This window comes from Micropterus salmoides, unplaced genomic scaffold (assembly GCF_014851395.1).
Source record: "Micropterus salmoides isolate LMB-PRFRI ecotype aquatic unplaced genomic scaffold, ASM1485139v1 Ms_hic_scaffold_2, whole genome shotgun sequence".
Classification (NCBI taxonomy): Eukaryota; Metazoa; Chordata; class Actinopteri; order Centrarchiformes; family Centrarchidae; genus Micropterus; species Micropterus salmoides.
The window spans coordinates 43,576,949-43,604,432 of record NW_024041150.1 but is presented as its reverse complement, the minus strand read 5'-3'; the positions used below and the strand labels follow the sequence as shown (position 1 = coordinate 43,604,432).

General features: G+C 38.7%; 2 protein-coding genes across 3 annotated transcripts; one reads left to right on the top strand and one right to left on the bottom strand.

Annotated features, from left to right (window-relative positions):
* Positions 1-843: 843 nt before the first annotated feature.
* LOC119911651 (nucleus accumbens-associated protein 2-like) lies at positions 844-9,228 on the top strand. Of its 2 annotated transcripts, XM_038730606.1 has the most exons (4): positions 844-1,016; positions 1,152-1,257; positions 2,178-2,275; positions 8,775-9,228. In XM_038730606.1, exons 1-4 carry the CDS (start codon positions 851-853, stop codon positions 8,936-8,938), a joined length of 534 nt encoding a protein of 177 aa, XP_038586534.1. In that variant the 5' UTR covers positions 844-850; the 3' UTR covers positions 8,939-9,228. The 2 variants fall into 2 exon arrangements, with proteins under 2 accessions (XP_038586534.1, XP_038586535.1); XM_038730607.1 differs by lacking the exon at positions 2,178-2,275.
* Positions 9,229-16,674: 7,446 nt separating this feature from the next.
* Positions 16,675-18,426, bottom strand: LOC119911989 (low affinity immunoglobulin gamma Fc region receptor II-like). Its single transcript, XM_038730960.1, has 4 exons — positions 18,273-18,426; positions 17,500-17,763; positions 17,176-17,421; positions 16,675-16,871 (listed from the first exon to the last, which is right to left on the bottom strand). Exons 1-4 carry the CDS (start codon positions 18,424-18,426, stop codon positions 16,705-16,707), a joined length of 831 nt encoding a protein of 276 aa, XP_038586888.1. The 3' UTR covers positions 16,675-16,704.
* Positions 18,427-27,484: the final 9,058 nt, after the last annotated feature.

Sequence of the window (27,484 nt, the reverse complement as noted above, 5' to 3'; positions counted from 1 at the left end):
CACTGTTTCTTAGCTCTTCTGTGTACTTGTGTCTCAAATTTTACACAAAGTGCTGTCCAACTGCTATTTGTGGACATGTTGCTGCTTAGTATGCGTAAATACCGTGTAATATTTTTTTAACAACTGCCGCTGGTAACGATGGCTAACCTGGCTAGTTGTAAAGGACTGGCCGCGCAAGGTTTTCCAACTTGTAACTAGAACTGCATGGCAGCTAAACACACTTTAAAGCGTGGCATCATTCCCAGCTCTAACTTCCGACTTCCGAGGTAAATTGATGTCTTTGAAGCTGCAATTTGCAGTCCTCACTTGCAAACTAAGAGCAGAGCCAGCTCCATTTGATTAGTTAGCGACTCATGTAGCCACGTATTTTTACTTGTGCGTTGGTGTCTGAATTGCTCTGCAGTTACACCCCCAAAATGCTAACTGGCGGTAGCGTTCTAGCTTCCAGTGAATAGACCTTTACTGGCCGAGCAAGTTAACTTCCGGGTTAGCCCTATGCTAACCTGAATGGGGATAAAATAATAACCGTGGCTATTCTAGACTTTTCAAATCAGATCAAACTTACTCATTTCACGGGGGTTGTGGCGCTCAAAAGAAGGTATCCACTGTGTTACAGCCGCTTGTTTGGCCGCTAGTAAAACAGACTTAGAAGCACGGAGCCTGGAAGCTCGGAGGAAATGCGATGCTACCAAGCCAACCAAGCGCCGTTCTTGTGTGTGTGGTTGCATTTTACATAAACCCAGAAGTATAAATTAGACTTTCGTAGCATTAGCATAACTTTGTTTTATATTTTTGACGTCATGCTGAACACCCCGCCTCTCCGTTTCTCATTGGTCCAGTCCAAGAAAAGATGGAGATGCTGTCCCTCCCGCTGGCTAATGAGCGCCGGCCCTGCGTGCTGGTTGGTCGGGACAACATGGCCCTCCCTGCTAGCCTGATTAGTCAAATCGGGTACCGCTGCCACCCGTCGCTCTACACCGAGGGAGACCCGGGAGAGAAGGTGGAGCTGGTGGCAGGTAGGACACCAGAACACCGAGACACAGCTCTTGTTTCCCTGTTCTTTAAGTAACTAATGTGTTCACTAAAACACAAAACTGTCTGAGAGAGGCCGAGAGATGAGTAATACTCTGATGTTTTGTGTGTACGTTCAGGTTCAGGTGTGTTCATGACACGGGGTCAACTGATGAACTGTCACCTCTGTGCCGGGGTCAAACACAAGGTGCTGCTCAGGAGACTGCTGGCTACGTTCTTTGACAGGTGAGCTGGTGAACATGTTTTGTGACGATACGGCAGAGCAAATGGCCGTGTGCGGAGCTAGCTAGCTTGCTTAGCTAGCTAGCTTAGCTAAGTGCATCTGTAACTCACGTTAACGGTCATTTTAACTGGCTGATAAGTTTGTCTAGCGAACAACAGACCTAAAACTAAATGTGCTCACCAGAGAAAGTGAACAGCCGACTCCCGATAAGCTTTTTCAGCGGCGCTGGTTAAATTTACACAGTGCCGAGGGTTCGAGTCGCCTCTAGCCTGATTGACAGGTCACCATGGTAACGACTTGTCAATCATAGATAACCCCGCCCTAAAGCCTCCCCCGCTTCCTGGTCTCTGTTCCTCTAAATGGGACCATAATTTACTAAATGAACATCACGCTGTGTTGAAGAAGACTTGAAACTAGCGACTGAGACCATAAACTCATCAGGAAAGTGTTTACTGAGGGAATAAATCAGCTGACAAGTAGAAACATTTTAATATTATTTCTAATGGAGCCCGACTTCTTTTTGCAACCAGAAGAGTCGCCCCCTGCTGGATTTTCAATAGAATGCAGGTTTCAGGGACTTCAGCATCGGCTTCTTATTGTAGACCAGAAGCTTCCTGCTCGAGTTCACCAGAGTTTCACAGGTTGCCACTGGAGTCCTCTTACGTTTTAATACTGAGCTACCTGCGTGTTCCTGTAACACCTGTAAACAACAGTTTTTAAAATGAACCAAACAGAGGCGACGTCATCGACCCGCGTGTCACACCCAGACAGTGTGACATCAGCAGACGCCACGTGTTAATTACTCCAGTTCTGAGAGTCGGCGAGCAGCTTCCTGATCCGGCTGCTGCTTTACATAACTCAGAGGGGGGGGATGTAAAGGTCGGTATAGCTGCTGCTGATTGGGTTGTTATGGTTTCCATAGAAACACTCTGGCCAATAGCTGTGGGACAGGAATCCGCTCCTCCACCAATGATCCGAGCCGAAAGCCGCTGGACAACCGAGTGTTAAACACCGTGAAACGTGAGACGCACACACACATAAAGAAACACACACACACATAAAGAAACACACACACATAAAGAAAAACACACACACATAAAGAAACACACACACACACACACACACAAATAGAAACACACACGCACGTAAAGAAACACACACACACATAAAGAAACACACACATAAAGAAAAACACACACACATAATGAAACACACACACACACATAAAGAAAAACACACACACATAAAGAAACACACACACACACAAATAGAAACACACAAGCACACACAAATAGAAACACACGCACATAAAGAAACACACACACACACACACATAAAGAAACACACACACGTAAAGAAACACACACACACGTAAAGAAACACACACACACATAAGAAACACACACACACATAAAGAAACACACACATAAAGAAACACACACACATAAAGAAACACACACACATAAAGAAACACACACACACATAAAGAAACACACACACACACACACACAAATAGAAACACACACATAAAGAAACACACACACACACACAAATAGAAACACACACACACACATAAAGAAACACACACACACATAAAGAAACACACACACACATAAAGAAACACACACACATAAAGAAACACACACACAAATAGAAAACACACACACATAAAGAAACACACACACATAAAGAAAAACACACACACACATAAAGAAACACACACACACACATAAAGAAACACACACATAAAGAAACACACACACACATAAAGAAACACACACACACACATAAAGAAACACACACACACACATAAAGAAACACACACACACATAAAGAAACACACACACACACACACACACACATAAAGAAACACACACGTAAAGAAACACACACACGTAAAGAAACACACACACACGTAAAGAAACACACACACACACATAAAGAAACACACACACACGTAAAGAAACACACACACACACACAAATAGAAACACACACGTAAAGAAACACACACACATAAAGAAACACACACACACATAAAGAAACACACACACACAAATAGAAACACACACACATAAAGAAACACACACACACACAAATAGAAACACACACACACAAATAGAAACACACACACACATAAAGAAACACACACACACAAATAGAAACACACACACACATAAAGAAACACACACACACACACATAAAGAAACACACACACATGTAAAGAAACACACACACGTAAAGAAACACACACACATAAAGAAACACACACACATAAAGAAACACACACACATAAAGAAACACACACACACATAAAGAAACACACACACACATAAAGAAACACACACACACGTAAAGAAACACACACACACGTAAAGAAACACACACACATAAAGAAACACACACACACACACATAAAGAAACACACACACACACACATAAAGAAACACACACACACGTAAAGAAACACACACACACACATAAAGAAACACACACATAAAGAAACACACACATAAAGAAACACACACACACACATAAAGAAACACACACATACAGAAACACACACACACACACATAAAAAAAACCCACACACATAAAGAAACACACACACACATAAAGAAACACACACACACACATAAAGAAAAACACACACATAAAGAAACACACACACATAAAGAAACACACACATAAAGAAACACACACACACACATAAAGAAACACACACATGTAAAGAAACACACACACACGTAAAGAAACACACACACATAAAGAAACACACACACATAAAGAAACACACACACACACATAAAGAAACACACACACATAAAGAAACACACACACGTAAAGAAACACACACACATAAAGAACACACACACACACATAAAGAAACACACACACACACACATAAAGAAACACACACACACACACACATAAAGAAACACACACACACGTAAAGAAACACACACACACACATAAAGAAACGCACACATAAAGAAACACACACACACATAAAGAAACACACACATACAGAAACACACACACACACATAAAAAAAACCCACACACATAAAGAAACACACACACACACATAAAGAAAAACACACACATAAAGAAACACACACACATAAAGAAACACACACACACATAAAGAAACACACACACATAAAGAAACACACACACACAAATAGAAACACACACACACGTAAAGAAACACACACACATAAAGAAACACACACACACACATAAAGAAAAACACACGCATAAAGAAACACACACACATAAAGAAACACACACACACACATAAAGAAACACACACACACGTAAAGAAACACACACATAAAGAAACACACACACACATAAAGAAACACACACACACACATAAAGAAACACACACACACACACACGTAAAGAAACACACACACACATAAAGAAACACACACATAAAGAAACACACACATAAAGAAACACACACACACACATAAAGAAACAAACACATACAGAAACACACACACACACACACACATAAAAAACCCCCCATCAAATTACCTTTTTCCTCCTCTTTTCAGTCTCTCTCCCAGCAGCCGTCCGTCATGACACTTACGTCACCGAGTCACGTGACTGAAACAGATCTTCTTCGTCTTGAGTTAAAACGGCAGCTGGTTGGGAGGACCTAAAACCAAAACACTATAAATACATGATTGCAGAAATAAATTTAATTAATTAATTAAATAAATACAAATAAAAGTACAAATACATGCATAAATAAATAAATGCTTTAATAAATGCATGCATAAATAAATTAAAGAATGATTAAATAATTACATGCATAAATAAAGTAAAGTACAAATACATCCATAAATAAATAAAATATAAAAGATTAAATAAATAAATGCGTTAATAAATGCGTGCATAGATACATTTAAATAATGATTAAATACATGCATAAATAAGTAAAAGTACAAATACATGCATAAATTTAAAAAAATTAAATAAATACATGCATACATGCAAATAAAGAAATGATTAAATAAATACATGCTGAAATAAAATAACATAAAAAAATGCTTAAATAAATAAATGCATGCATAAATAAAATAAACTATGGAAATTGAACATTGAATAAACAAGAAGGATCAGCCAGTGAACAACCAGACTCATCAGGCATCCAAGGCTACATCTTCACTCACTTCTCCATCTTGCAAAGGATTGTAATAATTTAAAAAGACACCGTCACCTGCATTGGACCCTCTGCTCTCACACAGCAACTTGGTTTAATATGGACATTCCACTGTCCACACAAAGACTTGCAGCATCCATCTCCAGCTTTGATTTTCCAAATAACTGTTTGATGTGGTCAGATTTGACCAGGACTTTATTTTAAAACATTATTTCTCTTTTTAATATGGGTTAATGCAAAAATAATCACTGTGGAATGATAATTTGCCAATGTGAATATCAGTATCCCTTTCATTCTAAACACGTGGCGCCAACAGTATTTAATGCACTTAAAATAGTAATGTGGGTCTTGATGATACCATGCTCTCACCTTTTGTAGAGAAAGGTCAATATGTGGCACCTGTCTGTAATGTTTCCCATTTTCTGTTAACTAAGGCATCTTGTCTTTCTATTATAGATGTTTATGACAGATAAAACAAATAAAACATTCTATATCTAAACTAAACTCTAAATTGTTTTAATGCTTTACGGTTTTAATGGCACGACATGCACAAGTACATAGTACTGGTTTGAATGTTGCAGTTGCCTTTTTGTTCCAGTTTTATAGTGTGTTATTTTATTAGAAAAGCCCCATTTAAAATATATGTTGGATGCAATGGTTTTGTATTTAAGAGCAAGGTAATATTGTCAAACAAATATTTGCAATATTGAATGACAAAGAACAAAGAGGAGGAATTAGTTGTTCTTGTTTTTGTCATGCTATTCTATACGATGCTTTCTGAGGTCAAAAAACTATTTGGAAATACAGTAAACTTGGATTGGATAATTTCAGTACATTTCATTTTTCATAAGTTCATATTGGTAAATGGCAGTTGGATTGTTTTACGCAACAGCAGCATTCAGTTGTTTTTTTCCAATAGCGCCAAAATGACTATTCTAAATCAGTGGAAATATACACTCACCTAAAGGATTATTAGGAACACCATATTAATACTGTGTTTGACCCACTTTCACCTTCAGAGCTGCCTTAAATCTACTTGGCATTGATTCAACAAGGTGCTGACAGCATTCTTTAGAAATGTTGGCCCATATTGATGGATAGCATCTTGCAGTTGATGGAGATTTGTGGGATGCACATCCAGGGCACGAAGCTCCCGTTCCACCACATCCCAAAGATGCTCTATTGGGTTGAGATCTGGTGACTGTGGGGGCCATTTTAGTACAGTGAACTCATTGTCATGTTCAAGAAACCAATTTGAAATGATTCGAGCTTTGTGACATGGTGCATTATCCTGCTGGAAGTAGCCATCAGAGGATGGGTACATGGTGGCCATAAAGGGATGGACATGGTCAGAAACAATGCTCAGGTAGGCCGTGGCATTTAAACGATGCCCAATTGGCACTAAGGGGCCTAAAGTGTGCCAAGAAAACATCCCCCACACCATTACACCACCACCACCAGCCTGCACAGTGGTAACAAGGCATGATGGATCCATGTTCTCATTCTGTTTACGCCAAATTCTGACTCTACCATCTGAATGTCTCAACAGAAATCGAGACTCATCAGACCAGGCAACATTTTTCCAGTCTTCAACTGTCCAATTTTGGTGAGCTCTTGCAAATTGTAGCCTCTTTTTCCTATTTGTAGTGGAGATGAGTGGTACCCGGTGGGGTCTTCTGCTGTTGTAGCCCATCCGCCTCAAGGTTGTGCGTGTTGTGGCTTCACAAATACTCAGACCGGCCCGTCTGGCACCAACAACCTCAAAATTGCTTAAATCACCTTTCTTTCCCATTCTGACATTCAGTTTGGAGTTCAGGAGATTGTCTTGACCAGGACCACACCCCTAAATGCATTGAAGCAACTGCCATGTGATTGGTTGATTAGATGCATTAATGAGTAATTGAACAGGTGTTCCTAATAATCCTTTAGGTGAGTGTATACTTTCAGTGTTTAAAATGCCATCTCATCCTTGCAGGCTTTGAACATCACAACACTTACTTCAACTACAGATTAAATGGTTCCTTGAATATTTCCATTTAATTAACCCTCCTATTGTGTTTGGTCCTTTATTGTATGAGCAAAAATTGTCCGGTCTGTTTTAATTGTTAAATCAAAATACATCAACATGTAGAGACAGTTCTACTGTTGGGTCTTAAACATAGTTGATCTGTTTGTTTTATTGTAAATAAAAGGTAAATTAAGTGCTTAAGTGAATAAAGTAAAGTAAAAGATGCACTCAGCAGACCAAAGACACTTGGTTGTGCACCTGCATCTAAACCACAGCAGCAACTTCCTCCTGTTCCTCCAGTGAACTGAGGTCTGACGCTGGTGTGGTTTCTCACTATAGTTTGATCTGCTTTAGCTGATGGGGATGTGTTTGTCTATTTTTGTGCTGAAATGTGTGAACTTATTTTGTGGTCATCTAGATCCCTGTTTCAGATAAATACCCTCCAGTTTGATCTTTCACCTTTCACAGTAGTAAGAACAAGAAAACTATCAAACCTGCTGCCATTTACAGAGTCTATAACACAACTTATTATAATTCTACATGAAAAGTAATGAAATCATTCTACAGCAGTAATATTATTACATGTGTTGCAGTACTAGTAGTACTAGTATAGAACATTATACTAACAGCACTTGTAACAGCTGTAGTTTTAAAATAACTAGTGTGTGTGTGTGTGTGTGTGTGTGTGCATGTGTGTGTGTAGGGGTGATCCAAGTATCGTAGTTACTGTCAGTAATAATAGTGACATAGTAATGAACATAATAATAAAAGTTAACAACTTGTGCACCAGTGTGTGTGTTTGTGTTTATCTTGGTGACAGACTTGTGGCTCTTCTGGAGGCCTCATTGGCTCACAGAGAAGCCTTCAGGTCTTAAACTAACATCTGAACATAATAATTAATACATTATAATTATAAGTAATTATGATAATTAAGCCTTACTGCGTGTCACACACAAACTGAATTTAAAATAAAACAGATAAATACAACTAAACATTTTACGTATGGCTAAAACATTAGCAGTAACAACTTGCAAGAAAGATATCTACACAGACACACAGTAAACATGATTTAGGAACAAAGCAGCCAATGCTGTAACAAAATAACAACAAAAAAAATCTTTCTCACCTTAAAATTATTTTTCTTTCTAAACTTGTATGTGCTGCCACAGGGTGACACTTTTCCCCATGTGTAATAAGGACTAAACTGAGCATGTGCAGATTGAATCAGGTGATTCCTTATTGGAGAAATTTGACGTGTTACAACTGACCTGTGTCTCAAACATCTCCGGTCTCCCCAACATGAAGTAATGCAATTTGTATGTGTTTTGTTTTCCAGAGTGTAATTCAGCTGCAGTCTACTCAGCAGTGAGAGGAGCAGGAGACGTCAGTTATGGACAAATAGTCATCAGACCACAAAGGACGAGAGGTGCAGATGCTCTTTGGACAGAGACGGGCTACCTGTTTCCCCCTGCTTCCAGTCGTTATGCTAAGCTAAGCTAACCACGACTTGACTACAGAGTGTTTCTAAAACATTGAACAATTGAACTATTCCTTTCAAAGAGATGCGGGTAATAAGAAGTTCAGACGGACTAAACGTGAGGACCTCTAAACCAGTCAGGTGAAGGCTCAGGAGGGCCGCTTACATTTCTATTAGCAAGTTGACATTTTTTGTATAAATCAGCAAATTCACTTTACGGAGTAGTTTTCCCAAAATGGTTATGAATCATGGCATGTTGATCTCCACAGACAATACACTGACATTAGTGCGGAAATAAATTCACAACACGTTACCAGACTGTTAAGACATCTAAGGGGATAGAAAGGAGCTCAGCTGAAAGATTGTTGATATTTGAACCCGCCAAACAAACTCCCTTCACTCCCTCAGAAGCTCCGCCCTCCAAATTCATGGACTGGCATTGCAATGGCGACTATAGGGGAGAGCCCGGACGAATGAAACACTTTTTAGATAAACTTCATTTTAAAAGATGACGTTACAGACCGAAATCATTTTTGTTGTGATCAGCAACTCCCTTGTGTTTTCTATCAATACCAGGAGCTATTTTGTACAAACGTGGAACGACATCAGTGTAAGTTGACTCGGGTGGTGATGTAAGAAACACAACGGTAAACATTTAATCTGTTTATGTTATTCTTGTTTGTATTTATAATATTATTAATATTGAAAGCCCCCTCCAGTGTATTTTGACATTTCTATGATATTTCATATTTTTCTGAGTCATTTCCTTACAATGTTGATTAGTTCGCCAAATATTTTTTGACAAATAGCTTAATTTTGTGCTCAAAGTTGTAAAAGTTGCTTAGTTGTTAAAACGGGGTGGTGACGTATGACTATAGTAATTCCATAAGTGATACGTCATTCTCCAAGCTTGCGCAGGCGCACTGTCAGGCCTCGTTAAATCAGAGCATCAAACCGATAAACATCGATGTGAGCTAGCTGACCAATTTATCATGTCATTTACTTAGAACTTACAGTAGGTATGTTCATTATGGCATCTGTGGTGCGGTGTTGGAGGACAGATGACAGAAAACGCGTCGCACTTTCACCTGCCACCGTTTTATAAACAGTCTGCAACACGCATTTTACTGACGGCCGTTTTACCAATGCATCCAACCAAATAATACATATCTATACTTGACATGTTTTGTAAGTATGGGCAGCTGTAATACAAGTTCACTTTTAAAAGCTGCCCACAAAATGTAAGTCTGACAGTTCTGGAGCGGCCAAGTGGAGATCAGCTGATTGGAGGAGCCAAAATCAATCATGAGAAAATAAAGACATCAGGCAGATCCAAAACAGCAGTTGCAATCCAGGGAAGTGTGGCCAAAGACTGCCCCAACACAAAAAAAGACACAAAGCTATCATTAACTAAATTAAATGATCTAATTGATTCTAACATCTTAAGGTAACATGACTCATACATCACTCGCACTCACACACACATAGCCGTATACAGACAATTGGTCAGGACTCTACTGCACGTTTGCACAAGACCAACCCTTATGTACTACTGAATTGTTTGCAACTATAGTTAAAATGGCGCTGTATTGCCACCTGCAGGAGAAAAACAAATGTGGAAATTGGCACATCAGGATGATAACCTACTATTTTAATATATAAAAAGATTTGACCCCCTTGCCGTTTTTTTACTGCCCCTCAGTCACTTCATCAGGGCGGCAAACACACAAAGAAAAACGCTAACACAGTTGTTTTGTGAAATTCTCCTCTGGATAGTGAGTTACATCCATCAGTGACTTTGTTGTTTTTCTTCTCACAGCCTAAATGACATTCTGTGAACTATTACACAGAAAGTTCTCAAAAACATTTTGAGCTAAATTAACACTTGTTCCTGTAAAGGAACAGACAAAAAACAGCAGAAAGGCTGTGCTCAACTCACTATATGTAAAGGTAAATTTAGAAGTCACCTTTCTCCCATTTTGTGCCTCCTCGTCTCCTCCATCCTCCATCCTCCTGCCTGTGACCCACAAATTGATCAACAGCTCAATGCTTAAAATGTAGAAAAATGAGGAGCGAGGAGGCGTGCTGGAGGAGCTATAAGCGAGGATACAGCGATGCATTCTTTGCGGAAGTCTTTTCGCCAGCCATGATGTTGAAAAGAGGAGTGGCATGCAGCTGGACTATCCAACCCCATGGCGGGAGCAGGACTCTACGGTGTTCTTTTGTTCATTAATATCGAATCGGGACATTTCTAATTAGGTCAACTGATGTTGTTATTGTTGAATGGGATGTGTTGATGGGCAGGCAGGATCATAAAAATGAACACTGAATAGCGGCTGGGTGAAACAGGATGAAGTGTCTCCCTGTGCATATTTACGCATGTAGCAGCATAACCTGCTAACTTGATCAGATGTTAATTCATGTTCTGTGTTCTTCTACACATCCAAACGGTCTCACATAACAGTCTAGGTTCATACTATGAAACTGTTCAGAGCAGCTTGAAGTGGGACGGGACTTTTTTCTCGCCTCTGCCCTCTCTGTATCAGGTTCTCTGGGTGCAATGTGACGCTCACCTGTTCCCGTTCTCTCTCTGTTGGCAGACGAGGGAGAAGATCATGCAGCCGTGAGCAGAAAGTAGCTCGTCAATGTCACTTTTTGTGAACTGGTTTATCAGGACTTTTTCATCTAACTTTTGTTTTTACTCTGGAAGTACAATACTTCTACTAAAATAAAAAAGGTACTTAAAGTAAAATTACTGATTACTGTTAATTTAAACATATTTGAAAAGTAACTGACTCAGACTTTGTTACAGGAATAAGAGTAAATTTAAATGGTTGCTTCCACCTCTGCCTAACATGGTATCTAGTTTTGATAAACAGACAACAAACAACATAATACATGGATACTTTAACACTTATGAGGGACTTCATACACTTACTTTACTCCACCGAATTCACAATCATGATGAGAAAAAGTAAAACATATCAGACATCACTGGATGTCAAACTCAACATCAAATGCTGAAAGAAGCCTTTCACAGTAATGAGGTACTTTTACTTTTTATTCTAAAGCTGCTTGCACACTGCCCCGACAAACGGCGACCAACTTCAACCAACACCGACTGTTGGATCGGTGTGCTCCGTCAGTCATTAATGTTTCCTTTAACAGAATAATCCCAGTTAAATCGGACCTTGTTGCAGGCCGCAGCGTTGGTCCGCAACTCGTCCGTTTTCCAACTAAACTGAGCTAAAGTTAACAGCAGCAGCTAGAAGCACTCACGTCCTGTCTCCACCTGAGCTTTGGAGGAACGTTGTTTTTAACATGCTGTTGTAATCAGCTGATCCATTTGTTTTGGTGAGGAGGAGACCGACTTCACATCCTTGCAGAAACCTCCTTATTGATGAAACCTTAAAACAATAACTCCAGGCCTGTTATTTATCTTGACTCTATCAGCTGTTAGCACACCGGAGGACTAACTGCACACCAGAAGAGCTATAAATATAATGTATGGATGATCTCAATCCGACATCAACAAAACTTGTTTTGCTTTCTGGGTGGTGTTTGTAATTTATTGGTCTGATAATGTCATTGAGTCAGCGAAGGAAAAGAGACGAGCAGCAGCAGTAAACCCATAATGGTAAAGTTTGGAAATCAGATTTGTATCGACTGTATCAAATGCCTTTGATAATTCTTTGATAAATCAATTTACCATTTGGAAATATAGGTTGTATACCAAATCCACCTAGCTCAAGTCATTGCTCTTAGATAACATACTTACTTATTTATTCCAGCATCCTTTGCATTATGCTTCATTGCACTGTGTGCATGTGTGCATGTATGTGTACATGTATATCACATCCACCCCCGACATGTACAAACTCCTGCATCCTTTGCACTCTGCACTATTTGTCAGTATGTCTATATTGTTTTTGTTCATAGTGTGTATATTTGTGTTGTCTACACTGAAGTCTGTGTCTGATTTTATTTTATTTTTATTATTGTGATTTTGTATTTTTGTATGAGTAAGCACATCATGAGCAATGTGCAGTCCAGTTATTGTCCAATGCTTTGGATTTGTTGTTTATAAGTATGTTGGGTGTTTTTGTCAATATTCATATTGATGTTTATACAAGATATTGTTATCATTCAGGTTTTCATGCATAACTTTTCCAAAACTTTAGAAAAGCAGGTAAAATAGAAATTGGTCGGCAATCAGTGAAAAGACTAGGATCCACTTTTTAATAATGATATGACCTTTGCAACTTTCAGATTGTGGAGACACTTTTCCTTGTGCAAATACAAGAATCAAAAATTACTATGGGCTTAAGTGAATTTTGCAAATGTTTATTGAACACATAAAAGTGAATACATAGAAATATAGATTCCAATAAATGCCATAAGATACAAAACATTCAAATATAACAAACACAATATAACAAGAAATTTGTTACATAATAAATGTTTGAATAAGTTGAATTATTAATAACTATCACATGCCAGGAGTGATACTTAAAACGAATATCAGAGAATACTTGATTGTTAAAAGTAACCCAATTCTTAGAAGTATTAAATGTTGGAAATGAGATTTAATCAGTTTTAGTTAGAATATAATAAATGCAAATTATCAGACTGACCAGACGACCTAATATGTTCTCAGATGAGTACCAAACACAGAACAATCACTTATTCAGTAATCGAGATCACATAAACCTCTAGAGCTCCCTGTCCCAATAAGCCTGGTATTTTCCACACGGTCAACTCTCTGTTCCTCGACTCTTGCAGATAAACAAAAGAAATAACCCCTCCCTTAGCTGCAACAATCTTCAATTGTTACTTTTCTCATTGCCTGTTTTCCGCCAACATCTCTGTTTCCTTGTCAAATTCTCATGCGTCCTTTTTTTTGGCTGCAATTTCCTGTTGAACAAGAGCATGTGTAATAAGACATAATTCCCTTTCAATCATGGAAACTAAATTTACTGAAGCTGTAAGTTTGTGTCATTAGCCGTTGTGCCACCCAATTGCCATGTGAATTTTAAGGTGATTTTTGAAATGTCACAAAATAGTAAATGCAATTGTATGTGCGTTTCCATCAGCTGGTTTGGAGCGAATAAACCAGGCTATGGCGAGCGTAGTTATGTCAGTAGTTGACATTACACATGGCTTTAATAAACAAGACGTTTGGGTTTCAAGCCAGAAACAAAACCAGTCGCATGGACCTGAGGGCCATTGATCTGAAGTGTGTTTAAAGTGGGCAAACTGCTGCCAGACATGTCTCCGCTCATTATGGCAATATCCGGCAAGACGCCCAGAGCGGAAACAGCTGATCAGACCTAACTTACAAGTTCTCTACGTCAGAACTTATTCGGAAATTTAGCGTATTTACTCTTTTTCGCGAAAGGCAAAAACCACCTCAAGCGAGCGTAAAAACTTTCTTGAGAAATTAAGGAATTTTGCCGTTTCCATCAACCTTTTCTGATGCGATACTTCAAAATGTGCATGAAAAAAACGTTGATGGAAACAAGGCTATTGTCACAATCACATGCCAGATGAGTTAGTACTTTAACACAGTCAGGAGTCATTGTCAGGTTTATTGAAACACTTGTTTCTTTTGTCCATCTAATGCGGTCACACATCAAAAGCCACAACACAAATTCAAAAACCACAACGGAAATACAAACAGCACAACACAAATACAAACACCACAACACGAATACAAACATCACATTATCTACACATATATTAAATAAAGATCAGCTGTACCTCTCGTCCTGTGTGGTCTGATGGCTATTTGTCCATAACTGACGTCTCCTGCTCCTCTAACTGCTGAGTAGACTGCAACTGAATTACACACTGGAAAATAAAACAAATACAAGTTACATTACTTCAGGTAGAGGAGACCAGGGATGAAACACAGATCAGTTATAACACGTCCAATTTCTCCAACCACGAACAAGTTACAAATCACCTGATTCACTCTGCACATACTCAGTTTAGTCTTTATTCCGCATGGAACATAGTACATTTATTTTTAGTTAAACTAATCAAACTTAAATCATGTTTATTGTGTGTCTATGTAGATGTCTTTAATGTAAATTGTTAGTGCTAATTCTTTAGCTGTAGGCTGTAAGGTAAGCTAGGTCATGGCTTTAATGAGTCTGGGTTAGATGAAACAACAATAAAAATGTTTAGTTGTATTTAAGTGTTTGAATTTCAGTGTAGGTCTGACACACACACACAGGAACGTTTGTTTTATCAGCATGTTCAAATGCTAGTGTAAGACCTGTAGGCTTCTCTGTGGGCCCCTGAGGCCTCAAGGAGAGCCGCATGTCTGTCACCACTGTGATGATGTAAAACAAACACACTAATATTCACATGGTTTTATTATTATGTTGAATACTATTTCACTATGACTTACAGTAACTATGATACTTGGATCAGCCCTACACACAAACACCAATTATTATTATTAGACTATGCTGTGAAATGTAACGTTGACTCCGTGTGTTTGAGACATGCATTTTATTCACATCCGTGTTGCAGAAATAACGATTCTGCAATTTAACAGCAGACACGTGTCACTAGTGTGTACCACATTTTGACTAAACTGGCATAAAAGATCGCCGAGATACAGACAGAAATGTCAACTTACAGCTGTTAGAAGTGCTGATATTTACTGCTAATAATACTCGTACTGCAGCACATGTACTTAATACTACTGCAGAAATAATTTCATTACTTTTCATATGTAGAATCATAATAAGTATAGATATATAGAATTATAATAAGTTGTATTATAGACTTTATAAAGGGCAGCAGGTTTGATAGTTTTCTTCTTAACACTGTGAAAGGTGAAAGACCAAATATAACTGGAGGGTATTTATCTTAAACAGGGAACTAGAGGACCACAAAATAAGTTCCCATATTTCAGAACAAAAATAGACACAACACTATCAGCTAAAACAGATCACACTATAGTGAGAAACGACACCAGCGTCAGACCTCAGTTCACTGGTGTCAACAGGAGGAAGTTGCTGCTGTGGTTTAGATGCAGAGCACAACCAAATATATTTGGTCCATCTTTTCTATTATTTAAAATCATTTGAACTCTTAATGTACCTATTATTTACATTAAAACAAACAGACCAATAATGTTTGAGTAAAACAGTTAATATATAGTTTGTGAACAGAATGTAGAGAGATTTGTAAATCTGCACATTTATAATTCATGTGTTAGCTTCTGTTAGCAATTCATCGCAGGGGAAAAACACACATGGTGATCAACCTAAAGAGACCACAATGAGTCTGAAAACTTTATGGACTAAAAAAATTTTATTTTACATTTAATTTATTTTGATGAACATTCTTTCTACAATTTCCAAATTTTATAAAAATGTCCTCTCAAGGTCAGAAACTCAACTTTGTCCTCACAAAGACATAAGAACAATAACACACACTCACTGTCCCTGAAAAGTCAACAAAACATCATTACCGTTGCTGTATCTGATTGGCTGCTGTAGGTCTGTGATGTCATCATCTCCAACTTCAGCGGCTGAATGAACCAAAATGAGCAGAAATTCATGGAAGGAAGATCATGTGATTCAGTCAAAAGCTCCACAGCTCACTAAATGGACCCTGTGGTGAGATTGTTTTATTAACAACAGCAATGTGATTTATGAGAATCCTGATGGACGTCTGACTTAAAGAGACAGTTTGTAACTTGTTATTATTTGTACGTCCAGAAGTGTTAATGGAAACTTTAAATGTGAACTGCATCACATGGAGTCTGTGTCTAACCTTTAGGTTTCCTGTGGAGGCATCGTCTCACCAGTAGAACCAGAAGAACCAGTACAACCAGAACACAGAAAGATAGAGCGGCCAACCACAATACAGAGGGAGAAGTAGAGGAGGAACCAGGAGGAGAGGTGGTTGAAGGAGGACTTGTAGTGGTGGGTTTCACTAAATTGAACAATAAATTATAATTAAAAGCACAGAAAATAAAATAAATGGATAATTTATTGAACAGCATGCTAAAAGAAAGACACAGCAGTGAATTCATAATGTCAGTCTGGTTTAGAGTTAAAAAGATCTCGTTTCAAACGGCGGGTTAAACTCAGAAACAGATTTCACTCTTGTTGTTTTGCAGACTGCAAAGTTAGAAATGTTGTCACATCATGAATCATCTCTGCTCTCCTGAAACCTGCTGAACTCAATGTAGAAAACAAAACCAGGTCAGTTTGAGAATTATCTTTGAGCTCCTCACCTGTGAAAGAGATCCAGCTGGATGGAGACTCTCCATGACCGCTGATGTCACACTTGTAGAGGCCTTCATCAGACTTGTTAACATGGTGGATGGTCATGTGACCTGTAGGCTCAGTCCTGATGAGGGAGCCATCTTTATAGAAACCAGCTGGGAGGTTGGAGGGAGGGGTCTCTGTTTTACAGTGCAGAGTGACATCATGTCCCTCCATCACAGGGAGGACAGGACTCTGCAGGATCACTGGTCCACCTCAACACAGAGACAAACTACAGCATTTCATCATTTACACACAGCTTCATCAACACTAACTCCACAGTCTGATCTTACCAGTGACAGTGATGTTGATGGTGTTACTGGTTGCTCCCTCTGTGGACTCACACCAGTAAACTCCACTGTCCACTGGGTTAATGTAGCTGATGTAACAGGAAGAATTAGCTGATCTTCCCCAGCCAGCTCCACACTGAGTCCTGGTTTCTCTGGTTGTGTTCCTCCTCAGCGTCCATCCAGCAGAGCTGTCGTCCTCCTCACAGCTCAGAGAGACAGACTTCCAGGTGAAAAACTGAGAGCTGCTGGGACTCACAGTCAGAGAGGCTGGAGGAAAAGACAGAAAGATGTGGTTAAAGAGATGAGGTTTTTTTTTCTCCACATTCCTCATATTCCTACTTTTTCAACATCTACAGTTTCACAGATTTTTAAGGGAAGAAATCAGAATCTCAAATATCAAAGTTGGCACATTAAACACTGAGAATTTTATTGTTTTCTGTCACTTGCTTATTGATCTCTTTTACCAATCAATATTTTCTTCCCATAATCCTCCTGTTGTAATGGCAACTACAGCCTACCGGACCATCAAAAGAAGGAGCACAACATGTATATGATTAGGTGTGTACCTTCTAGCAGCTGCATCCTGCTGTGCAGTTTCTGAATTACATTTTTATAGCAGCAGTTTTAGCTTTGGCTCCAGTCTGCAACACTGTGGCATCAAAACTCTATTCAGTGTTTTATTGTACTTGTAAAAGTGGCTGTTTCCCTCCACAAACACTAACTGTTCTATCAGGGAGTGAATAACTTTTCAGCTGTGACAGAAGAAGTTTTCTCACCTTGGTTTGTTGTGCAGCTCAGCAGTGAGGTCAGAACTAAAGAGAAATCACACTCAGGTTGGTTTGAGGTTTTACATGAAACAAGACATCTGGACTTTCTACAACACAGAACAACCTGCTTGTAGTGAACAGACAAACAGCCACATGCTGACATTAGATATAGAAATAACAAAATTTTATTTAAGGACACATTCAGTGTAACATGTAAATGAGGACTACCGACTCCTATTGTTTCCACTTCAAGCACTGGACACACTGTATTTTAATGTACACTAATATAATGTAGTAATAATTTGTTCTTTATTAGACAGTAAACAGACAGAGTTATATCATAGCAGAGAGAATCTGCACAGACCACAGCCCTAGTTTCAAACTGAGCACACAGGATGTGCAGCTGTGTGCAAGTTCACTCCTAAGTTAGGACATAAAAGTCACAATGGCGATGTTTCGCAATGTTAACCAACCAAGGTTAAAATCAAGGGCAACTGGACTTGGTTGAAGCTACTGGAAGACGTTTCGTCCCTCATCCAAAGGACTTCTTCAGTTCTGACTGACTGGCAGGGAAACTCAGCTATTTAACCTCAGTGGGGTCGTTGGCCCGGGTCATCGATACCGCTGGTTCGTTACTGTTCCTGGTTGCTGTGACGACAGTCGTTACAGTCGTTAAGTATCTTCACCTGAGGCCAATAGGTTACGTTTGTTGAGTTTCCTGGGAAGTGATGAAAGGACAGCATTGTGAGTGGTGGATAAGTGGTGGCGTAGACCCCCTCCTCTGTTCAATGACGGCTTCTCAACCCTGGTGTAGATGCTTCCTTGACACCTCTTTCAAACCATCCATCTTCTCTGTCTAAAATGTGCACCTGGTGGTCCTGGATGACTGAGAATCTTCATAGACACTTCGCAATTTTAACTATTTTGAAATTCCCACCAGACGTTGCATATTTATCGTTGCTAACTTGATTGCGGAGACCTAAAAGACGATAAAGGCGCGTTAAAAAGTGACACAAAGATGTCTTGACCGAGTGTCTGGACTGAGAATGTGTTGTAGTAAGATAGATCAGTTTTGAAATATGTCAAAAATGTCTACTGGATTACTGTGGTGCCAAATAACATGCAGTAAAGACGCTGTGTGATGTGTGTGCAAAGACTGGGAGTCACATTAAACTACAAATAAAAGCGTTATTGGTGTCAGTATCAACAATACCAGCCTGGACATTATTTGGTATCAGATCGTAAAGGAGGTGGTCTCACACATCATTATTATGAACTGATACGGATTCTTACCTCTTATTATATCTAAATTCTATGTTTGATTATTATGTTTACTTTTTGGTTTACAACAAAAAGAGAGAGAGGAGAGAACCAGGTGAGAAAGTGGCCAGGATCATGTTAAAACTGAACACTGTTTTCATTGCAGACATCCTGTAACTACTAACAGAGCTGCTTAACTACTTTAAGCAGCTCTGTATCAGGTTGATTGTAAAAGACCTGTATGATGATCACACCCAAATATGGACCTAATAAACCACAAAAAATATCTAACATGAATAAATACAATTGAACTCCCCTCCATACTCACTTCCCACTTCTTGTTATCCACCTGGAACTATTAATAGGTCTGCAAAGGCCCTGAGAAGTCTTTTGCCTGAAGATGCTGGGTAAAAAGATTTATAAGATATGCTAAAAAACAAATTGGGAATTATCACAACTAGTGGAACAACTAGAAAAACCTTTTTTGCATCACAATTTTAATTTGTTTGGGTCTGAAACAGACAAACATGTTTTCTTCTGGAGGACATGATCTGGAGGACGGGGACTCTCTGCAGCACCACAGTACTTCATTTTACTGTTGTTTTGTCACACATTATACCTTCATCAAAGAATTGCACCTTCTGTGATTTTGTACTTGGCCACACGGGCATTTCAATAATATCGCGATTAACTGTGCAGCCCTAGTAAATACATTTTTGTATGTGATTTTCTTCTACCTCTTTTCCTCTCTCCTATTATAAAGCAAAACTACTATATATGGTATTTCGTTAGAATAACTGCACACAACAATTAAAAATTACACTTAATACTTAACACTTTGTTGCTGCCATATCGCCAAATATTTCTTCTTCTCTTGCTAACGTGTATTTGGTCTGTTGATGGTATTTGGCTGAATTCAGTCGTTTTATTCACATTATTCACTCTAAAACTAATTAAAAACACAACAAATGTGTTAGAACTAATCTTTGAGACAACGTGGAGACAAACATTCACACATTAAGTAGATTTTTTACTTACCCAGCAGCCACGGTAAAGATGGTTCCTCCATTTTAAATGTTGGTCATCTGAGATCAACAAATTAAGGTTCAGCGCTCACACCAAGTAAAACCCACCTCTTCCTCTTTCTGTATTTCTGCTACTGATGAGGTTTTCTCTCAAGCACATAGCAGGAAATAGGTTTTATATTTAGTGTCAGTGAGTCTCAAAGTGAACAAAATAACAGATTGTGCAAAGTTTCAGACCGCTTTTAGTTTAGTTTACAACAACAAAGGTAAACTAAAGTGAAAATCTTAGATTATTTTAAATATAATATATAATATTTTAAACATATTTATATTTAGAAAATATGAAGACACTCTAATATAGTATATTTTAATATGGCTGAAAGATGTTTGTTTCATTTTACATATCCATGAGTAAACTGAATGTTTATCAGTGTATTTTGAATGAAAGACCACAGCCTCCTGCAGTACAGCCATGTCACCACCTGGTGGTGCTGTGGATGGCTTTACAATGAAAGTCCAAGGAAAGATATATTCAAGGGCAAATCAAGGGTAATTTGGATGAGAGGCTCTCTTTCAGTCTGCATTTGGAGCTGAAAGAGACGTTTATGGATCGTTGTACTAATAAAAGCAATTCCAGTAGCTAATATGTGGTGGGCTAATAAAACCATATTCTAAAAGAGCAGTGTCTGAGAAACTTAGCATAACATCCTGCCACCTGCTTAGAGTGGCGCTGCATGGCCCGTGGCATTTTGGGAGATATAATTTTCTTTCTATGTTTTGTTGCTTCTCTAAGGATGTGTGTGTGTGCACATACATAACCAGTGTAATTGGGTCACCCAGTGATGAATGAGACATTTGAGGCAGGGAACATTTATTTTATGTATCTTTCAGTACAAGAAGAGATCTGATGCAGTCCCTGTCACATGTTGTATCATTGGAGGTATGATGGGGAAAATTAACATTATACAGTCATTTCAGTTTTATCTGTATAAATGTTTTGTCGTGGTGATTTTGTGGCGTGTCCTCAACTTGCTACATAAGTCCATTTGAGCTTTCCTTGGATAACTATGACCTGGACGACTGAGAATCCTCACAGACATTTCTACAATGAAGCGGATTCAGTATTAAAGGTTCAGTGTGTACTATTTCTAAGGATCTATTGACAGAAATAGACATAACTATGTTTTCAGTGGTGCATAAAGACCTTACATAATGAACTATTATGTTGTAATTACCTTAGAATGAGACATTTATATCCACATACACCGTCCTCTTACATGGACGTCGCCATGTTGCACCGCTATGTTTCTACAATAGACCAAACAGACAAATTGCTGTAGGGCGTTTCGTCACTACCAAAGAAGAAGAAGAAACTTGGTCAAATGGAGAACTATTATGCCACCGTAGCTTCTCCTGCGCTCTTGCAAAGGGAGAGTGTGAGCGGTAACTGATGGTGTATTCTTGTGCTGCCGGAAAAAAATCAGATTTTTTCCCCCTCATCAAATCGTTAGAAATAAGAGAAATAAACATGGGAATAAAGAAGTATCCAGAACAGAGTACAAATATATAAGAAGACAAATAATATAAACTTTGCTAGGGGTAGTTTATATGTTTTATAGGTATTATATGAAGACATTAAAAGAAGACCATATGTTGACAGTTTTCACAGCCTTTATGTTGTTGGATGTAGAAATTGAATTGATAGAATCTACATCTCAATCTACATTTATTAATGTTTGGTTCTAAAAGCAAAATACTATGGAAAGCCGTTTGAGCATTTATTCGATATCCTACTAGTGCGCGGTTTTTGGCTCTTACTAGTAAGCCATTTTGCCTTACTAGTAAGCCAAAATGGCGTACTAGTACTACTAGTAAGCGCTAAAATGGTCACTAGTACTACTAGTAAGCGCAAAAATGGCCACTAGTACTACTAGTAAGCACATTTTCGCCTTACTAGTACTACTAGTAAGCGCCAAAATGCTTACTAGTACTACTAGTAGGCGCAAAAATGGCCACTAGTACTACTAGTAAGCACATTTTCGCCTTACTAGTACTACTAGTAGGTGCTTATGGAAAGCCGTTTGAGCATTTATTCGATATCCTACTAGTGCGCGGTTTTTGGCTCTTATGGAAAGCCGTTTGAGCATTTATTCGATATCCTACTAGTGCGCGGTTTTTGGCTCTTACTAGTAAGCCATTTTGCCTTACTAGTAAGCCAAAATGGCCTATGGAAAGCCGTTTGAGCATTTATTCGATATCCTACTAGTGCGCGTTTTTTGGCTTTTACTAGTAAGCCATTTTGCCTTACTAGTAAGCCAAAATGGCCTACTAGTACTACTAGTAAGCGCTAAAATGGTCACTAGTACTACTAGTAAGCGCAAAAATGGCCACTAGTACTACTAGTAAGCACATTTTTGCCTTACTAGTACTACTAGTAGGTGCTAAAATGTCTACTAGTAGTACTAGTAAGACATAAAATGTCTACTAGTAGTACTAGTAGACACATTTTGACCTTATGGAAAGCCGTTTGAGCATTTATTCGATATCCTACTAGTGCGCGTTTTTTGGCTCTTATGGAAAGCCGTTTGAGCATTTATTCGATATCCTACTAGTGCGCGGTTTTTGGCCTTTACTAGTAAGCCATTTTGCCTTACTAGTAAGCCATTTTGCCTTACTAGTACTACTAGTAAGCGCTAAAATGGTCACTAGTACTACTAGTAAGCGCAAAAATGGCCACTAGTACTACTAGTAAGCACTTTTTCGCCTTACTAGTACTACTAGTAAGCGCCAAAATGCCTACTAGTACTACTAGTAGGCGCAAAAAATGTCACTAGTACTACTAGTAAGCACACTTTTGCCTTACTAGTAGTACTAGTAGACATTTTGGTGCTTACTAGTAGTACTAGTAAGACCTAAAATGTCTACTAGTAATACTAGTAAGCACATTTTCATTCATTTTGCCTTTAAATATAGTGTAAAAATCTTTACTAGTACTACTAGTAGACGTTTTTTGACCTTACTAGTACTACTAGTAGGCGCAAAAATGTCTACTAGTAGTACTAGTAAGAGCCAAAACGTCTACTAGTACTACTAGTAGACACATTTTGACCTTACTAGTAGTACTAGTAGGCACTAAAAAGTCTACTAGTAGTACTAGTAAGCGCAAAAATGGCCACTAGTAGTACTAGTAGACACATTTTGACGTTACTAGTAGTACTAGTAGGCGCCAAAATGGCTTTTACTAGTAAGCCATTTTGCCTTACTAGTAAGCCAAAATTGCGTACTAGTACTACTAGTAGAGGTGTTTTTGACCATACTAGTACTACTAGTAGGCGCCATAGCGCTTACTAGTAGTACTAGTACGCCATTTTGGCTTACTAGTAAGGCAAAATGGCTTACTAGTAAAAGCCATTTTGGCGCCTACTAGTACTACTAGTAAGGCAAAAATGTGCTTACTAGTAGTACTAGTGGCCATTTTGGCGCTTACTAGTACTACTAGTAGACATTTTAGCGCCTACTAGTACTACTAGTAAGGTCAAAATGTGCTTACTAGTAGTACTAGTGGCCTTTTTTTGCGCTTACTAGTAGTACTAGTAGACTTTTTAGCGCCTACTAGTAGTACTAGTAAGGTCAAAAAACGTCTACTAGTACTACTAGTGGCCATTTTTGCGCTTACTAGTACTACTAGTAGGCGCCAAAATGTCTACTAGTACTACTAGTAAGCGCAAAAAACGTCTACTAGTAGTACTAGTAGAAATTTTTGCGCTTACTAGTAGTACTAGTAGACTTTTTAGCGCCTACTAGTAGTACTAGTACTACTAGTAGACTGCATGCAAATGAAGCAGGCGGGACAAGGACTTTGATTGGTCAATATTCAAACTGTGTGCTGCAGAGCCTTAAAGGACCAGCTCTGAATTGCAATGAGGAAAACGACTCTGCAGCATTCATTAACAGCTTCAGAGAGATATTTTAGCAGCTTGCAGTGATATAAACTTTATGTTTGATTAAACTGAATTAGATTTAAAGTTAAATTAGGCTACATTATTATTATTCAGGCCATTCAGAACTATTGTCTCGTAATCACAAAACAAATCTGCAAACTCACAATTACCACAAATGAAATGTTGGTGCAAAAACTGCTGAATTAACGTTATATTGTCCCTGAGTGTACCATGTTAGGCAGTTACATTACTGTTAGGCATTGTGTTGGCTTCTTAGGCCTCTATCAGTTCACACATGAGTAATATCCTCTTGCAGTCAGAGATCCTGCAGTTTCAGTCTCCCCTCTCTCACGTGTTGAAACACAGGCCCCATTCTGTGCAAAATGGTCGATGTGAATATACTGTGGTGTACAATATATGTGCATTTGACGCATAAAAGTTTAAAATAGCACTGTAGCAGGTGGAAAGAGGTTCAGTGAACCCTCCTATGGAATTTGACCTCTGACCCCTTGTTTTGTACTGTACTCTTCTATGGGTAGGAGCTCTATTTTGCGGACTCTGACCCTTCTATGGTGTCTAACAGATACCTAAACAGGTCCTATATAAGCTGTGTTTGATGTACAGAGAAACAGAGTGGTTATCGGCTGGGTCACTCTCCAAGCTGCTGCAGAGCTTCTAATTGATGCTGAACTCCTTGATGTAATAAACTTTTATGATCAAGAACAGTGTCAAGCGGATTTCTTCTCAACACATCATCGCAGCATTATTGTTCAGACACCACAATACACACACATACATTTACTGTTTAATTGATTCGTTTTAATTGTTTATATTTTTAACACACACACACACACACACTCACAGAGGTCTAATCTGATCTTTAAATCACCCTCTGGCCTGGGCCGTGCACATCCTAGGCCAGCTCCTTTCTTTTGTTGATTTTCAATTTTATTATTCCAGAAACTCTCCTTTGCTTAGGCCTCTTAGCCACCAATACCGTACCTGTAGTAGTGTGAGAACTGACTTCTCAATGTGCTGACTTCTGAGGGGAAAATAATAAAACATTTTGTGTTTTTAACATCATGTGTTTAGGTAAATTACATGTTTTAGCACTTAAAGCACCTAAATAACAATAAATAAACTCTGTCTCATGCTTCTGTCAGTCCTTTAGTCTCTGTAGACAGCTAGAGGAGTCTGGGACAACATTATATGCTTCATATCATAATGAGGAGCCATTAAAAACAGGTTGGTTGAAGCAGTAGGCTGCTGGTTGAAACTTCAAGCATAAACATATACACATCAGCATGAGAGACTTTGCCCATGTTGCTATTTCATAATAGGTGGTAATGTCGTGTAAAATTTTTATTATCAACAAAAACAGACACCAATCAGAATACAAAAGTTCCCCCAGAGTGTGTCAGAGATCGGTGCAAAATAGAGCCCCATTCTGTTACCAGAACAGAGACCCGAGTCCACATGAAAACCATGTAACGACTGACTTTCACCTCCTTTTGGACCTCCTTTTATAGCTCTGTTTGTTGGCTTCACATCGTCTCTTGGCTCTCTTTCCTGCTGCACCTGAATCAGTTTTTTCCCTGACTGCCTGCTCCTCCTCTGTGTCGTCTGCATGCACTCTGCTTGATCATGGACATTCTTACTGTGATGGACTGTATTGATGTATATTTTGTTATACATTTTGCACAAAATCTGCTTCTATATTTTACTTTGCAGGTGTTTTTGATGATATCTCACTGTGCTCCCTCCCTTTTCTCCCAAAGCACACAAACTTGCTCACACACACATGTGCCTTGGCAGTTAGATACAGAGAGGAGCACACACATTCAGAGCTGTAGAGTTTTAACACTGTGATCCTAACTTTACACTATAAAATAACACTCTAAATGATGACAATGTAGACCACCATTGCTCTAGTAATTAATGATAACAATTTAGGCTATAATGCTCCAAATTAATTCACAACAGTGGAAGGTGAAAACCATGAGGGACAACCCCTCTCATCCTCTCTATGCTGAGCTGAGGAGTTCCTGCAGCCACATGCAGCCCCAGGCCTCAAAGCGCTTTGGAGGCTCATTTGTGCCGTCAGCCATCAGGCTCCACAGCACCAAACTGACAGATTAGTGCCTGTTTTTATCTGAGACATTTATCTGGTTTTAAATGGTTGTAAATAATTATTATTGATTTTATGGTGTAAATAGTGTGTTGATACTGGTATAAAACTGCATCTCTTCTTTTATATTCCTTTGTGCTGCTATTTCGACCAAAATTTCCTCCACGGGGGATTAATAAAGTCTTATCTTGTCTTATAAACTTTGATAAACGTGAATGTGACAGTTTCTTTTTCTGCTGAAGGCCTGCTCATTGTTCAGAATGCTGTTAAGTAAATTCATATTTAAAAGGCATTTATTTTGAATCACAGGGTGGATATTCCCTCTCCCAGTATTTCTTTTGATTAAACATACCTGTAAATATGCATTTTCACACTTTATTCTGCATATAAATTAAGCAAAGAGCTGGCAGTTAACAACACTGAAAGTTGATCAGGCTTTAAAGGGTTAAATTTTGGCGGGAGGAAATTCAAACTGGCCAGCCAATAGGAAGGTTCCATGATTTGCATTTAGTGCAACTAGTACTACTAGTAGACCATTTTAGCTCTTACTAGTACTACTAGTAGACACTTTAGCGCCTACTAGTAGTACTAGTAAGGTCAAAATGTGCTTACTAGTAGTACTAGTAGGCGCTAAAAAGTCTACTAGTACTACTAGTAAGCGCAAAAATGTCTACTAGTAGTACTAGTAAGGTCAAAATGTGTCTACTAGTACTACTAGTAGACATTTTATGTCTTACTAGTACTACTAGTAGACATTTTAGCACCTACTAGTAGTACTAGTAAGGCGAAAATGTGCTTACTAGTAGTACTAGTGACCATTTTTGCGCCTACTAGTAGTACTAGTAGACATTTTGGCGCTTACTAGTA

Coding starts and splice junctions, on each gene's coding strand:
- LOC119911651 (XM_038730606.1), top strand. CDS start 851: ATGGAGATGCTGTCCCTCCCGCTGGCTAATGAGCGCCGGCCCTGCGTG. Junction 1,258..2,177: donor CTGGCTACGTTCTTTGACAG/GTGAGCTGGTGA, acceptor TGGTTTCCATAG/AAACACTCTGGCCAATAGCT. Junction 2,276..8,774: donor AGTGTTAAACACCGTGAAAC/GTGAGACGCACA, acceptor TTTGTTTTCCAG/AGTGTAATTCAGCTGCAGTC.
- LOC119911989 (XM_038730960.1), bottom strand. CDS start 18,426: ATGTCAGCATGTGGCTGTTTGTCTGTTCACTACAAGCAGGTTGTTCTG. Junction 17,764..18,272: donor GAGCTGCACAACAAACCAAG/GTGAGAAAACTT, acceptor CTTTTCCTCCAG/CCTCTCTGACTGTGAGTCCC. Junction 16,872..17,175: donor CAGCTGGATCTCTTTCACAG/GTGAGGAGCTCA, acceptor TGTTCAATTTAG/TGAAACCCACCACTACAAGT.